Source organism: Xenopus laevis, chromosome 1L, assembly GCF_017654675.1.
Source record: "Xenopus laevis strain J_2021 chromosome 1L, Xenopus_laevis_v10.1, whole genome shotgun sequence".
NCBI classification, from domain to species: domain Eukaryota; kingdom Metazoa; phylum Chordata; class Amphibia; order Anura; family Pipidae; genus Xenopus; species Xenopus laevis.
The window spans coordinates 51,615,941-51,632,768 of NC_054371.1; the positions used below are offsets into that span (position 1 = coordinate 51,615,941).

Below are 16,828 nucleotides of genomic sequence, written 5' to 3' on the forward strand. Positions count from 1 at the left end.
ATGCAGTTAAGAAAAGAAAATTTATTGTCAACATTTCCGTCCCGTTCTGGGCCTTTCTCAAGACATTAAAGGCCCAGAACGGGGCCGAAACGTTGACAATAAATTTTTTTTTTCTAAACTGCATTATGAAGCCCTGGAGTGTGTCAATCTTGGGGAACTACTACAATACATTTGACAGCACCCAGGCATGAAGAGAACGCTTGACTGGAGTGCACCACAGCTGGAACTACATATATATATATATATATATGTATCTATATATATATATGGGCCGAAACGTTGGACACGAGAGTGATGTTTAAATAAACACGTTTGATTTGAAAATCTACTGGAGTGCTGGTCTATTGTGAAGGATACATACAATTATTGACCATAGCACCCACTCTGAACACAATATTATGTGTATTTCACCAGTGTTAGTAGTGTTAGTGAAATGACTGGTGAAATGAGAACTCCAGGGAAAGTCTGTGTTGCTGCAGCTAGTAAAGCTTTTTAATTGTGTACCGGCTTAGGAAAAGCTGGATAATGGGTCCCTAGAGTGAATGGAGGAGAGCAGGGTGGGCCAAGCTATAGGCAGTTGTGTAATTAGGCTGCAGATGGACTGCAGATGAGCTGCAGATAAAAGGAGGTGTGAGCTACACCTCAGAGCTTCCCCTTAGAGACCTCCTTTAGTGAAGGAGGGTGAGGGGCCACGTGAGAACCTCCTTGCGTGGAGGAAGGAGTTTGTGAGCAGCTAGGAAGAGTGTTATTCCCCCTTAGTTGGAGAGAGCTCCAAAAGGACTGCAGAGGAAAAGAGAAATCCCTCACAGGAGAGAAGAGTGTCTTGAGTGTGCCCCAGATAGGATTCTGGGAGTTGTTTCCAGTGAAAGCTGTAAGAGCTGAAAAATGTGAGTTATGTGAACACCAGTGCAGGTGTTGAATTGGGACTGGGATTTCCTTTGGGAATCAAGTGTGCTGAAGATTATTGTTCCAAATAAAAGCCAGCAAAGCTACATTTAAACGTAAAGGTGGTGTCAGTCTCCCTTTTCTGTGCTGATAACTGTGCCGTGGCTATGGGTTTTGCTGCCGGAAGCTCACTATATATATATATGAGATATGGGAATGGGAGTCACATTCTTTCCAATGCAGCCTATCAAAGGATACCTGGAATTAGACAGGATTAGTAGCAGCTACCATTAGTTCACTAGCAGCCAATTAAACTACCTGTATGCATTTGGAGGATTGGAGGAAACTGGAGTACCCAAAGGAAACCCAGGCAGACACATGGTGAACATACAAATGCTCAAGTAATGTCCTGGCTAGAATTGAACCTAAAACCTCAGTGCTACAAGGCCGCAATGCAACCCATCATGGGTAGCTGGTTTTGGAAAGTCAACTGTGTGACATTTGTATGATTCTCTATCTAGATAAGACTTCAACTGTTTACATAGGGGTAGCACAAAGAGAACAAGAGAGGGTGGGCAGATAGGGTACAGGACATCAGAATGATAAATGGGGAAAATATTGATCTACTGAGGAACCCTTTAATATTTTGTCACTTCAATATGTGATAAGGCAGGCCCAGGTGTGCGCATCAAGTCAAACCCTGAACTAATGAACACACACATTATATATATTTATAGACACGTAGCAGTGTTGTCAATGCCATGCAATTACTATAAGTGATCTTATTTAAGATCTTCATTAATAAAAGGTTCATTAGCTGTAGTCAAATGTAGGGATGGGGTGAGCATGTTGCGTCACTGTTAAGCTATTTTGGGCTCCAGAGAAATGGATATATGCAGAAAAACTTGTTAGACAAACTCTTCAGTGACAGAATGAATGTTTCTAATCATATAAGTACAGGGAGAGGCAGCCAAAATATTTATGTTTGACCTATAATACTTTTGCCTTCCTTGGTGGCACGCCTTAATACATTAAAATAATATTCTGCTTTCTAAAAATAAAAGACGATTATTATATGATCTAGGGCAAGGGAGATTATTCAGCACAAAACCCAGGCTGTGTTATCATGGTTTGGGTATACTCCTATCTAGAATTTAAAATAAAGGGTCATGTATTCATCTGATAAAGCCTTTATACCTTTATTTTGAAATATGGAACACAGCTATGTTGGCCCAGTGAGTTTTGAATCTATTGAGAATCTACAGGGTACCTAAGTTGGCACAACACGTTAATGGTTAGGTTGTTGTTAGTGATGTGTGGGCTGTCCCAAAACATGATGGACCCAAGGGGTTACCCGTGGGTCGGGCAGGTATGGGTTGACAGTGTTACTGCCACTATTTATAGGCGTGCGCCTATCCCACTCTCTCCCTTCCGTGACATCAGAGATAGGCGGGTCTATAAATAGAAGTGCCAGTTGGGTTCATGTTGGGTGTGGGTTGGGAGAGGGCACATCGCTAGTAGTTGTGATAAGGAGGTAGCATAAAGTTACCATTGTGACAACACAGAAATTTTAGTGTTCTGAATTTCTTGCTGATCTATGTTGTGCATTTGTTTATTGGCAACACAATGGGAAAAGATCAGAGAGAAGCAGCAAAGGTTAGTTACTATAGACAACTATTTATAAGTAACCAACATGTTCCAGAGCATTATTGGAAATGGCTAGGTTACACATCAAAACAAACAGAAAGGAAATGAATGCAAACAGAATGAAAAATGAAAATACACTAATTGCCAATGCAAGAGTTCAAAGTGGAAGTCATAAGCAGTGGAAGTCTAGAGAATGAGACACGCTATGTGGGTTTGTATTTAAAGTCAGTGGGAGATCATTGTCTCGTTTACAATGGCACTATGTGTGTGCTGGGTCCTCTTTCCAATTGCCCCAGATATGTATTTAAAGGATCATTATAAAATGGCAAAATCTACTTCATGGGGTGAATCTTACTATTTGAAATGGCTGTGGTTTTCGTAGCAGGTCCCCCATGCAAGGTTAAAACATCAGAGAGATGTAATGGGTGGGTTGAAATCTTCCCATAATATGTCTAAATATATATCCCCACACTCAGGAATCCATGACCCATTAGTGTATTTCTCTGTATCAGCCTAAGGTTCTGAATGGCAGAACCAGCAGACTCATTTCTCAGACCTCCCTACTGTGTATTCTTATTTATTCTAGTCAGTTAGTACCCAAAATTCCATTTCCCTTGTTTGGATTATACTGTTATGATTGCTGACACTATTCCACTTGTCATATGAAAATTGTCTTGGCATTTCTGTGACAGCCGTACCTGCAGATCTGATAGATCCTTCTCCCCTCGCTGCCAGAAAACTCACATACTGAAGTCGGATGTCTTACGGCAGCGAGATATTGACAACTGCCACGGAAATAAAAATAAAGCACATAGGCATCCCATTTTACTGAACTCAGATGCTGAGAATGATATCTTCAAAAGATGTATCCACCTATCTGATCTGTGTGTGTATATATATATATATATATATATATATATATATATATATATATATATATATATATATATATAGCCAGTTGCCTGTGATTCCGAGCATGTGCAACTGCAGGGAACAGATGAGGGAGAAGTATGGTTATACATCTTCAGTGGTTACAGGTCTCCTGTTTAACCTGCACTATAATGTACCGCAAAATAATGAGAGTGCCCCAGGAGAAGAGACAAAGGATGTGAATATTTATATCTGGCCATGTACTGCTCCCCAAAACCTCTCTGTATTTCTGTACAAAGGTAAGGAATCGATACACACCATTATCCATTGTTAAATAGGAAATCCCTGCAGGAATATGGATGGTTATGCTGGTAGGCAATAACAGGAGATCTGGGGAATTGAACAGGGACTGACCCGTAACAATTTCCCCCATTCTGACACAACAACTTTACGCAATAAAACCCAGAGCAACACCAGGGGTTAAATTTAATGTAAGCTTCAGCATACTGAAATATGATCAATTAAATATTCTGTACTGTTTCTGAAATAATCAAGTTTATTTTCACTATCCCTCTCTCAGCATCTGTTTCTCTTCATTCTCTTATCATGCAGCATTTGAGTGTCATATATTTATTGACAGTTAGATCCAATATATCTTATAGGGGGGCTCCTTTTGCCTAGAAGATGTATTAGAGCTCACTCTATTAAAATCACCAGACATCATGTCTCTCTACATGCAGGATTTGTGCAAAAGGCAGTGATTTTGTTTGTACTGTATCAGTTATTTGAGTGAGTTCTAAAACATCTGCTAGGAAAGGAGCCCCCCTATGAGATATATTGGATCTAACTGTCAATTGTATTTAGAAAGTTTCTTATTTCAGTATGATGAAGCTCATATTAAATTTTCATTTTCACGATAGTTCCCCTTTAAGGTTCCCTAATTATGTGAAATAGGGCTGGAGGGGGGAAGGGGGGAAGGGTTTTGCGCATTGCTTTCAATTTAAATGTAATCAATTTGCAATCTATAAGTGCCCCTGATATTGCAAATAATCTTGTGACCTCAACCAAAGTCCCATGTGCACCAGGAGCACAGAATGCTAGTGTGGAACACAGACATGGGAAATAAACTGCTTTCATTATCTTTGTAAAAACTGGTATTCTGTACTTCTGCTTCATGTGCCTGCAGCAACCTCACTGAACCCAACAACATAGATTAACCTTCTTCTAGGTTTGGCTCATTCATTTTACAATATAAAGAGCCCATGTGTGACACAAGAAAAGAGAAATGCTGCTTGGGAACCAAATTAGGACTCATTGACCAGAAGAAGAAATGCAAGAACACTAACGGGTGCAGGAGCGCACCCCTTAGATCTCATTTATAAAAAAAAATATGGGCCAAGGTGCAGAGTACAGTATGGGGGGGGGGTATAAATGGGAATAAGCCCCTTTATGGCCGCATCTTCTGGCACTCACTAACTTGCTCATTTGAATGATGTGATCTGAATGATATGCAAATTAGGGGACAATGGGGGGGGTGCTCTGCCCACAGCTCATGAATACACTCAAAATGCAGGCATCTCTGTATTCATGGGGGGGGTAGCCACAGGTCTCTGCACTCCGAAACGGAGAGCAAAGACCTATGGCAAATCTTTAATCAAGGAAGCATACAGGTATGGGACCAGTCATCCAGAATGCTTGGGACCTGGGGTTTTCCGGATAACGGATCTTTTTATAATTTGGATCTTCATACCTTACGTCCTACTAGAAACTACTACCAACTAAAAAACATATTAACATTAAATAAACCCAATAGGCTGGTTTTGTTTCAAAAAGGATTAATTATATCTTAGTCCGGATCAAGTACAAGGTAGAGTCCTGCACAGAACCAATTTGTTAAACCCGACCCGTGACCCGCATACATATGCGCTGCTAGACTCTCTCAACCCGACCCGCTGTAGGACTCTAGTACAAGGTATTGTTTTATTATTACAGAGAAAAAAAACAAAATAATTTTTAAAGGGGAATTATCGCGAAAATTTTAGTTTAATATAAGCTTCAGCATACTGAAATAAGAAACTTTCCAGATGCAATCAATTAAAAATTCTGTGCTGTTTCTGAAATAATCAAGTTTATCTTCACTATCCCTCTCTCAGAATCTGTTTCTCTTCATTCTGTCTTCATGCAGTAGTTGGGTGTCAGTTATTCATTGACGGTTAGATCCAATATTTCTTATAGGGGGGCTCCTTTTGCCTATAAGATGTATTAGAGCTCACTCTATAAAAATCACCAGACATCATGTCTCTCTACATGCAGAATTCATGCAAAAGGCAGTTATTTTGTTAGATTTTGTTTGTACTGTAATCAGTCATTTGAGGGAGCTCTAATACATCTGCTAGGAAAGGAAGGCCCCCTATAAGATATATTGGATCTAGGGATAGTGAATATAAACTTGATTACAGAAAGTATGCAGAATTTTTTTAATTGATTGTATTTAGAAAGTTTCTTATTTCAGTATCAGAAAGCTCATATAAATTTCCATTTTTGTGATAGTTCCACTTTTAACATTCTGATTAATTGAATAAAATGGAGACTATGGGAGATGGTCATTCCATAATTTGGAGCTTTCTAACCCTGTAAAAACATAGCCTGGCATGACACAGTTTGTAGTATCTATTAGAACTCATGCCAAAGGTCAAAACTTGTTACATTTATTAGTCTTTATTTATTTACACAGTACAGAGATTGCTCATCATTGACAACCGGTCTAGTGATTTGTGGGCCATCCCGAAAACTGCAGGGTCAGGTGGGTTTGGGTGCTTCAGTAGAAGACATCTGAGAATGGTGGGTCTGTTGTGGGTAGACTTTCTGTTGGCCAGCACATTATTAAACTAGTCCCTGCCCCAGACTAAAGTGCCTATCATGTTCACACCACACTCTAGGGTCCATTTATTGGGAAGCAATAAAACTGTCTGTATTAGAGGAACTAATAAAAAAGCCATAACAGCACAGTATAAAGGCAAATTGTAAGAGGCTACATAAATGATGGGGCAATAAGTTCACAAATATAAGTTTATTTTAAGACAACTATCCTAAAATATTTGTTCATACAGAATGAACTGTTTTAGCTTAGTCTGTAATACAATTGGCTGCACTTTACTAGAAGAGAACAGCAAACGCCAGACAAAGATCTTTTTGTAAAGATCCTAATCTAAGGTTTCAGATTAGATCCATCCGGCAGTAAACAGATACAAGGCAGCCCCTGCTCTGCGCTCTGTAGCTAATTTGACCGCACAGGGAATAAATAGAGAAAAACACATAATTCACAGGAAGGTCAAACAGGTCACTTTTCTTGCTGTAGCCATGTCACCATTAAGTTAGCCATACATGTGCTGACACTTACCCACAATATCAGAAAGAATTAGCATCTTACTGGCATGAGTATGAGACCAGAATGATATACATGCCAACACATATATGGTCAGGATGAGGAAAATTGATGAGGTCCTCTACTAGTATATATACCTCCAGTCATTGGTTCTGAGTTCAAATTATCTAAATCTGCCCAATCTGGCTACCCAGCTGGGTGGGGAAATCAGCCAAAGCTTAAAGATTTGCTCTATGGCCTGCATAAGTTTACCGTCTTTGGGGCCAGCATGATCAGTCATGTATCTTAGCCCCCTTAGGTAGCCAAGGCCTAATCCAGTAGCTAGATACGGTCACATATACAGAAGTGTAGCCTTTGAGAGAAAGCTCTTCTAATTTGCAACTCCCAGGATCTTTTTCAGCTGCTATGTGGATGCTGAGTCTAGGTTGTTGATATCACGGTTACAATAGGTTAAGTATATTTAAACACATCTAGTTGGCTTGATAAGAGTTGGCACAACTCAAGGCTTGTCAGCTCCAGATCCTTGACAAATGTTCAAATCCAGCTCAAGGCTCCTCCAGGAACCCTTGCACCAGTACCTTTTTCCTTTCAAGTAAAGGGAATGACTCTTGTCTACTAACGCAAATAGCAAATTCAGTGTTAGTAGACAAGCGAGCAAATGGAAATTAGCCATTTGAAATTATATACATAACCCCAGATCCCAGCTCTGTTCCATTCTGATATCCGTTCCACTCTGGTCTTGGACTGTCACCTAGATTCCAGTTCTAGAGCACAAATGAATTAACGCAGCACACTTGGTTCTATTTACGGAGTATGTTTCTTGTTCATGCTTCCTCTAGTTACCCTCCCTGAGGATACACCATAAACATGATTCAGTAAATACCCGAGTGTAGTGCTGACACGTCACTACAGTGAGTTGTACAAGTGTGAGCCACAGAACAATGCCCGTCTTTCAGCTCTTTCATCTCCTTGAACAAAGTGTTTCCTGGCAGAGTGTGTGTGTGTGGGGGGAGAGGCTGTTGGTGACACAAAGGAAGCTATAAATATGTGAGACGGCACACTACATTAAGTGCACTGCTGCCTCACATCAGCGACATGCAATCACAGCAGCCGGTGACAGAATGGAGGCTTGAAGGGCAGAGGATTCATGTAATGAACATCACATATTCTCAGCATTAAAGGGAAAGGCAACATGAGCTCCACTAGGAAACCAGAACTAAAAATCAATGAACGCTAACGTTTCAGAACTGCATTTGCACACAGTTCAACGTGTAGCCTTGCAAACCGATTGTGTACAGTGTCCTCTACCAAACCAGAAGGATGACACGAGTCGCCCATTTTCTGTTTGACCTAAAGGGGTTGGTCACCTTCCAAACACTTTTTTCAGTTCAGTTGTTTTCAGATTGTTCCCCAGAAATAAAGACCCTTTTCAATTACTTTCCATCATCTATTTTTTACTGTTTTTCCAAAATCTAAGTTTAAAGTTGAATGTATAAGCAATCTCGATTCGTACGATCAGATCTTTGCATCTATGGCCAGCTAAAGGCTACGAATTTATTGTTATTGTTCTCCTATTCATATTCCAGTCTCTTATTCAAATCAATTTATGGTTGCTATGGTAATTTGGACTGCTGAAGTTACAAACTATAGAGCATCTGAATAAAAAGCAAAATAACTCAAACTACAAATAATTAAAAAGAAAAACAATTGCAAATGGTGTCAGAATATCATTCTGTACATCAAACTAAACGTTAATTTAAAGATGAACAACTCCTTTAAAGGCATACGTGTTCTTTTTAGAACATACTTTTCTGTAGCTCAGTCTGTTTGGGCAGACAGCCGTGGAAGGATAAGATCAGCAGAAACCGAAGCTCCTCTTCGCTTCCTCACCTGCTAACGCACCACACACTAGCAGAGATTGCATTGGCAGATTACATTTTCCGACATGTCCGATGAACAAACCCACCAATATCCACAGATGTGAGATGAAGCCATTGGGCCATCATACAAATACTGAAACTTGTACAAAGCAATTTAATTGGGATGGCCATCAACTTTATTCACATAGAACACAACAGGAGAGCACAAGAAGGGCTGTAGTCCTCCATCAAAAGGCTTTTGGTAAAGTCCAAACTAACTGTACTAGGCAAGTAATGGGTTTCTGACATTCAATCCAACTGGGATTGATGCAGTCCTACATTGAAACTGCCCGTCTGTACAATTGTAACTCATCTTAAAAGCATATGGGAAGGCAATTATAAACATAATGTGAAGACTTTATTGTGAAGTTCCAAACACAATGAATCGCGGGCAGCATTGAAGTTTATCATCCTTCCCTGCACATTAAAAATCAACTCAAAACTCCCATTAGTCTGCAAGCCTATGAAAGAAGGGAAGACCCAAATGCTTAGTTGCCAAGAGCTCTAATACCAAGAGTAATTACTGGCAGCTTATTTCATTAAGGGCTATCAGACATGCAATTATTATAGTGATGTAATTAAACAACTCATCATATTCCTGCTGAAAGAACAAACTCTACGGCCGAGCTGTTCTGGGCAATCTTCTAAGCCAAAACATGATTGACTGGAATATTAAATATCTATTTAGAAGATAATCAATTCAATTCATGAGCTTTGTGAAACAAGTACCCGGTTCTGCTCGAACGGCTAAAGAAAAACTCAAATAATACAACCCATTCAAATAGTTCTTCCGCTTACCAAGCTTTCCACCCTATCCAATCAGATGTCCAGCATGGCCACTTCTCCTGCCACAGGTATGGAATCCATTATCCAGAAAGCTCCCTAGCATCTCCCATAGACTCAATTTTATCCAAATAATCCACATTTTTTAAGATTATTTCCCTTTTCTCTATAAATAATAAAACAGTACCTTGTACATGATTCCAGATAAGATACAATTAATCCTTAATGGAAGCAAAACCAGTCTATTGGCATTATTTAATGTTTCAGTGTTTTTGTAGTAGACTTAAGATATGAAGATCTAAATAATGGAAAGATCCATTATCTGGAAACCCCCAGGTCCCGAGCATTCTGGATAACAGGTCTCATACTTGTATATTGCTTTCACTCATTAAACTGCACTTTATCATTCATACATTTTTGAAACTCGGGTGAATAGGATCGACCCAAAAACTCTTATCGAATTTGAATATGAAAAACTTGATTCAAGTTTTTTCTCCGAAAAAAACTTGAATGTTGGGAAGGCTGTAAACAACTCCAAACTGATCCCTGGACGTCTACCATTGACTTAAACAGCAATTCAGCAGGTTTTAGTTTGCGAATAGTCGAATTTGAGTTTTTAAAGGGCCAGTGTATGATAAATCTTGAAAATCTAATTAGAATTGTTTGAAACACTCAAATCGAATTTGAATAACTCCCTAGTCGAAATTGACAGTTTTGACCATAAAAAAAAAAAACTCGAAAAAATTTGAATTTCAAATTCAAATTTTCAATTCGACCCTTGATAAATCTGCCCCTTAGTGTCACTACTGCACTATTATTATTATTATTATTATTATTAATAATGAATATTGCTAAAGCACCAACATGCAGAACTGTAGAATAGCTGTGTGACCACATCAGACATAATTATAACATAATTATGCTGGCCAATACAGGCAAGTAAAGAGGACTCTCCTCATTAGAGTTTACAATCTAAAATGATCCTAGCAGCCCTAGTTACACCACTGTGGCAATTGTAGTTCAGAAAGTGCTGGTGAGCCACAGTTTGAAGTAGGGATGAACTGAATCCACTATTTTTGATTCACCCGAATCCTTTGCATATGCAAATTAGGGATGGGAAGGGGAAAACATTTTTTACTTCCTTGTTTTGTGACAAAAATTCACGAGTTTTTCCTCCACGCCCCTAATTTGCATATGCAAATTAGGATTCGGATTAGGTTCAGCCGGACAGAAGGATCCGCCCGAATTCGAATCCTGCTGAAAAAGGCCGAATCCTGGTCGAATCCCGAACCGAATCCAGGATTCGGTGTATCCCTAGTTTGAAGTCTTTATCAAGCACTGAGGGAAAGTGCAGAGTTCAGTCAAAGCGAGAATTAGCAATACTTCTAGTCCCCAGTAACATTTAGGGGAAACAAGGAGAAGCCTTTGCTTTGGAGGAAAGCAGTCTGGTGGCATTCCTAGGCTTTCCCTTAGGACCTGGATGAGAAGAGAAAAAGGATCCGCTGTGTCAGTGTACATGAAAGAGGAGAGTCTGTCCTTGCACTCTGCCTCTGAACTCACCACACTCACAATAGAAACACACAAAACACAAATTTGGTGCAGAAAAGGAAAAAAGCCTTTCAAAAGAAGTTTTATCTGCTCGGCAGGTGGTGCTGGCTCAGGGTCAAGCAGCAGGGGCCAGAGCTTGAAAAATACCCAAAAGGCCACTTATCTGGGTGAAACCTGTGCTAGTCACTTTAATGCTATTCTGGGATTTTCCAACAAGCATTTAATATTTGAAGAGCGTAAAGGAGCAATCCATCCCTACTGCTAGGCGTAGCTGCAGCCAGATAACGTATTGATATAAAATGTCAGTAATGTGTAAGGCTGCGACATTTATTTGCTCATACATACAGATCAGAAGACACCCTATGAATTAAAGGCCTTTTAGTGGCTGCTGCTCTCACCAGGAGCTTAGATGTATCAGAGCACTGCCATGCCTACATTCATTATGTAAAGCATCAGGGGGCTAAGCACTGACTGCTGTTGTTCTCTAATGCAACTTACTGCACACCATATACATACAAGTGGCCAGTGTGTATTCTATTTAAACTGCACAGTGCTGTGTTTATACACTGTACTTTTATTTACCCCAGGTTATAAGTTATTGCATGCAAATGATGAGCTTTCTTTTGCTGTATTTGCATTTTTACTATAAGAGAGATAGATATGGCATACGACTTGCCTTTGTTGTGGCATTCTCTCCATCTTGTGCAGGCAAAATAATAATCATTTAATAGCACTGTGATGCTATGCTGCAGCTCTGACTCCCATTTATAAAGGCAAGTTTGCAAAAACACACACTTCATACAGGTATAGGATCCATTATCCGGAAACACATTATCCAAAGAGCTCCAAACTATGGGAGCCACCATTAACCAATGAGACTTCACCAATGGATTGATGGACTATGGGTCAGAGAGGCGGGGTTTGTGGCTTTAAAGGCGATTGTACACTTCATTCTGTATCTTGACGAAGGGAGGGTGTATACTCCCTAAAACGTTGATAAATTGGTGATCAACAAATGCATAATTAATAAGTGTGTGAGGCTCCATATATATTGCACAGTAATTAGGGGATCAAGCCAGGTCAACATACACAGTGCAGTAAAAGCAGGTGTGAGGTGGATCAATTACATCTAAACTACAGAAATGCCATCTCCCATAGACTCCATTTTAAACAAATAATTCAGATTTTTTTTAATATGATCATTATCTTTTACTCTGTAATAATGTACTTGTTCCTAACTAAGAGATAATTAATAATTATTAGAGTGCAAAACAATCTTATCAGGTTTATTTATTGCTTAAATTATTTCTTAGCAGATTTAAGGTATGGAGATCCAAATTACAGAAAGATCCCATATCCAGAAAACAGGTCCCATACCTGTGCATTACAATGCAGGTATGGGATAAGTTATCTGGAAACCCATTATCCAGAAAGCTCTGAATTACAGAAAGGCCATTTCCCATCTATTTTATCCAAATAATCCAAAATGATCCCCTTTTTCTCTGTAATAATAAAACAGTACAGGTATGGGATCTGTTATCCAGAAAGCCCGGGACCTGGGGTTTTCCGGATAACATATCTTTCCCTAATTTGGATCTTCATGGGAGACGGCCTTTCTGTAATTGGGAGCTTTCTGGATAACAGGTTTCCAGATAACAGATTCCATACCTGTACCTTGTACTTGATCCAAACTAAGATAGGATTAATCTCTTTTTAAAGCAAAATCAGCCTGGTGGGTTTAATGTTTACATGATTAACCTTCAGTCATGAAGATTCAAGTTACGATCTGTTATCTGGAAAACCCCAGATCCCCAGCATTCTGGATAACAGGCCCCATAGCTGTACCACAATAACAAACTGTAAAGTGTAAAGGACATTGATCACATGCTATTATGATTTATGGGACCTGCACACAGCTTCATGATATTCTACAACATTCAACCTACCCCAGTAGGCCTTGGGCCATTAGCCTGTATCACCTCCAAAAGAACTAATAGGAGATGGTCTCCCAAAGTGCCAAATAGTACATAAACAAATAAAGAAATAATCCTAGGAATGCCAATACCTGCATGCAACATGCAATCGGCAATAATTGTCTCATCACAAATTCAATAATGACACATCACTAGTATGACATGTGTTGTTAGAAATATATAAATGATATGACTATGGAACACTGCAATTAGAGGCATAACAAATTATGTCAAATTTTAAAAATAAATAAATAAACAACACTGGCTATTTTAAAATAATAAACATGAAATTTACCTCAAAATATAGTTATGCAATAATGATACCCTGAGTCTTCTACTGTTTCCTATGATACTAAACATCGTGGATCATAAAATATAGGTGTTTTGCAACTCTTTTTAAAGTGTCGCATGCTACTGTTAGTATTGTACATGAAAAGCAAAAAAAAGGTTCCTTACTCTTCATGACGCAGGTCGTTTATTGTCCGATCCAACGAGATCATATCACTCGCCACCATGTTGAATCCAAACTCTTTAATGGTGGCTTTGATCGCATCCTTGTAATCTGGTCCCAACATAAAATGCTTTCCTCCCTCTCCTGGGCCATCCACAACACCTTGGGGCTCTGGTTCTTTAGGTTCCATATTCCCCAGGATTCCAGGACGAAGCACCGGATCAGAATAAACATGTTTCTGAGGTTTGAACGTAAGATACTGTTTCTCCATGACATGCTCTTGGTTATTAACCTTTGCCTCCAAATGTTCTTGCTCCAATTTCTCTTTGTTTTTCTTACGGATAGAATCAAGGTTCACCTCTATTCCCTCCACGTGAGGCCATGGCACCACTGGGTGGAAATCATCTTTAGGTGCATTTACGTCCGGCTTGGCAGGCTGGGGAAGGTTGGGGTTTTCATCCTGTGGAAAAAAAAGATTTTTTTCAGTAAAGGAGATAATACAATTCAGGTCCCATCACATATGAATGTATATTTAAGCCAACATTAAGTGAAAACTTGGCTTTGAACAAAAACTATGTTAAATAAAACATTGGAAATAAATAAAGTCCTATATAGCGTGACATTGGCCACTATCGAAGGAAAGAGAAGCAGAGACTGGAAGGTCCAACTTGCAGGTTGTAAAGGAGCGGGGCCTGTGCATGGTATTTAGGTGCACTTTTTGTTATTAGGGCCCTATTCTGCTAGTTGGCAGGGTAATGACAGATGTAATAGATAAAGGTGTTTTAAGCAGGATCGCCACATGTAAAATGGCAAAATAAAAATAGCCTCACAATAAGTGCTGCGTTTCTGGCAGATTCACCCTCAAAAGACTTTCAGCTCCACCCTAACCATATTTAATCAAATGTAACATGGACTTATTAGTGAACATATGCCGAGAAAAGCATGCAGACCCACCTATGTCCCTGAAAACTTATTGTGAAATAAAATGAAAGCTGTGCCTATTAAAATAGGGTATAATTCCCCTTAACAGATCCACAAAGTGGAGGGTTCATTGCCGGTGAACAGCATAACACAGAGGAAGCAGAGCTCACTATAATGAATGAATTGAATAGAGAACATATGTCTAGGACTGGCACTTCACATCCCAAATGCTTTATTCATAGGTCATTCATGCATCCCGTGAGCAAAACAGATCCATTTAATACGGTGCCTGACTCAGAATGCTCTTTGCAAAATCGTTTCCTCTGGGAAATCCATGTCTGCTAAAGCTGGCCACAGACGCAAAGATCCGATTGTACGAATCAATGTACGATCGGACTTTCCCATCTCCCGACCTGCCACTAACCATTCAGATCAAAGTCTTACCATTCCGACCAAATAAAATAGTTAAAGAACAGATCAGCTGATGTTCTGCCCTGACAGCAATCGTAGGATAGACAAAGCTAGTGACAGTCTCCCACTGAAAATCGTACGATCGGCAATACACGCAGAGATATTATCGGCAGCCGACAGAAATTTTCTAACCTGTCCTAGCGACCAAACGACCGATCTCCGCTGGACGAAAACATTTCGGGACTCTCCACACACGGTCCGAAAATCGTACGAATCCTCGATTCGTACGATGAGATCATTGTGTCTATGACCAGCTTTAGACCTATTCCAGAAAAGGCAGTTTAGTTTAGGCCATCAACACTTGAAGCTATGAATGTTGCATGGCCCTCATTCCCCCGGCAAATAAAACACATTCACAGGATGATGTTGGTTTACATATGCCAGGGAATTGTGCCTTATATTAGTGCCCTTGTTATCAATTCAAGTGAGTCTATTGCTTTGTGCACTGCGCTCCTCTGATATCCACTTCAGCAGAGCAAAACGCCAAGAAACTTTGCTTGGGGATAGATAGGGATTCCCTTGCTGCTGTTTGATGGCTTTTTGATGACTACATAAGGTAGGTGCCCCTTGGACTTCACTGCAATCCGGATTTGAAATGAAGTTGCTTGGACAGGGTAGCACATGGCTTAAGAAAGCTGTCTGTACTACACAAGATATAACCAGTGAGTATGGTCATAATTATTATTAACGTGTATTTAAAAAGTGCCAACATATTCTGCAGCACTGTACAATAAATAGGTGTACAAAAACAACTACTAACCAGTACAATACGTTAAGAGAGTCCTGCTTAAAAGAGTTTACAATCTAAAAGATTATTGCTGTTTACCTCAAAAGGGGAAGTATACCCCTATATAGTTTTTAAATCAGTTGCCTTCTTCTTTCAATTCTTTCCAGCTTTCAAATGAGGGGTCACTAACCCCATTAAAAAGAAACAAAGGCTACACATTTATTGTTATTGGTACTTTTTATTACCCATCTTTCTATTCAAGCCCTCTCCTATTCGTAGTCCAAGTCTGTTATCTAAATAAGTCCATGGTTGCTAGGGTAATTTGGACCCTAGCAAACAGATTTCTGAAATTGCAAACTGGAGAGCTGCTGAATAAAAAGCTCAAAATTCATAAATCACAAATAAAAAAATGAAACCAATTGCAAATTGTCTCAGAATATGATTTTCTACATCATACTAAAAGTTAACTCGATTGTGAACAACCCCCTTATTACATAGTATGGTTAATTTCACTTCTGCAAAGAATATTTATACAACTTTGTGGGGTGTGCTAGATAGAAATGCAACAATATTACAATTGTATTGCAGCAATTATTATCAAATGTATAAAAAAAAGCTAATGTTTAGTTTTCTTTAGGACTTCCAAATATATTTTAATTACACATTTCAATGGTTTTAAAGTTATTTCTAAATGGACCTGCAACAGAAAGCAGGATCTGCCCTTTTTATTTTCGACTGATGGACAAGATCTGCCCTTTTTATTCTCGACCGATGGACAAAAGTGTTGGCTATTGGTTGTCTTGCCAATCGGAAAGGATGGAAAATTTTTACAGGTCGCCATTGAAGGCCCTTAATAGCGGCAAAACAATGCTGAATGGCCAGTCAATTATTTTGTTTCTACCTGCATATCTAATGGTTCAGCCGAGAAAGCAAACTATCTTTGGTCGCAGGAAAGATCATAATTGTAATTTGTATGGCCACCATTACATATATATGAAGTTCCATAAGCTATGACCCCAAAAACATATTCTAGCTTGTTTTCAGGGGATGTTCATGGGCTGGGGGCTATTTGTGGCACTTGCACTGTGGCTGTTAGTGGGGAATTTGCACACAACATTCCCAGTTCCTTTGAGGATCTACGTGTCACTTTGTGGAGTGGCTAGATTTTTGGCTTGGTCAGTAAGTAAGTATGCCGGCACACCCAGCTCGGCAATCACACAGCAATGTTTGAACAGCTCGAGTGGAGTT

The 16,828-nt window shown here is 39.4% G+C and overlaps 1 protein-coding gene across 7 annotated transcripts in view; it reads right to left on the minus strand.

The window, feature by feature from the left end:
* Window positions 1-16,828, minus strand: part of galnt7.L (polypeptide N-acetylgalactosaminyltransferase 7 L homeolog) — an 82,494-nt gene that overhangs the window by 34,709 nt on the left and 30,957 nt on the right. For all 7 annotated transcript variants that reach the window (XM_018244216.2, XM_041589165.1, XM_041589174.1 and 4 more), the window contains exon 3: window positions 13,467-13,921. In XM_018244216.2, the coding sequence (XP_018099705.1) occupies window positions 13,467-13,921 (455 nt within the window). The remainder of the gene's footprint in view (window positions 1-13,466; window positions 13,922-16,828) is intronic.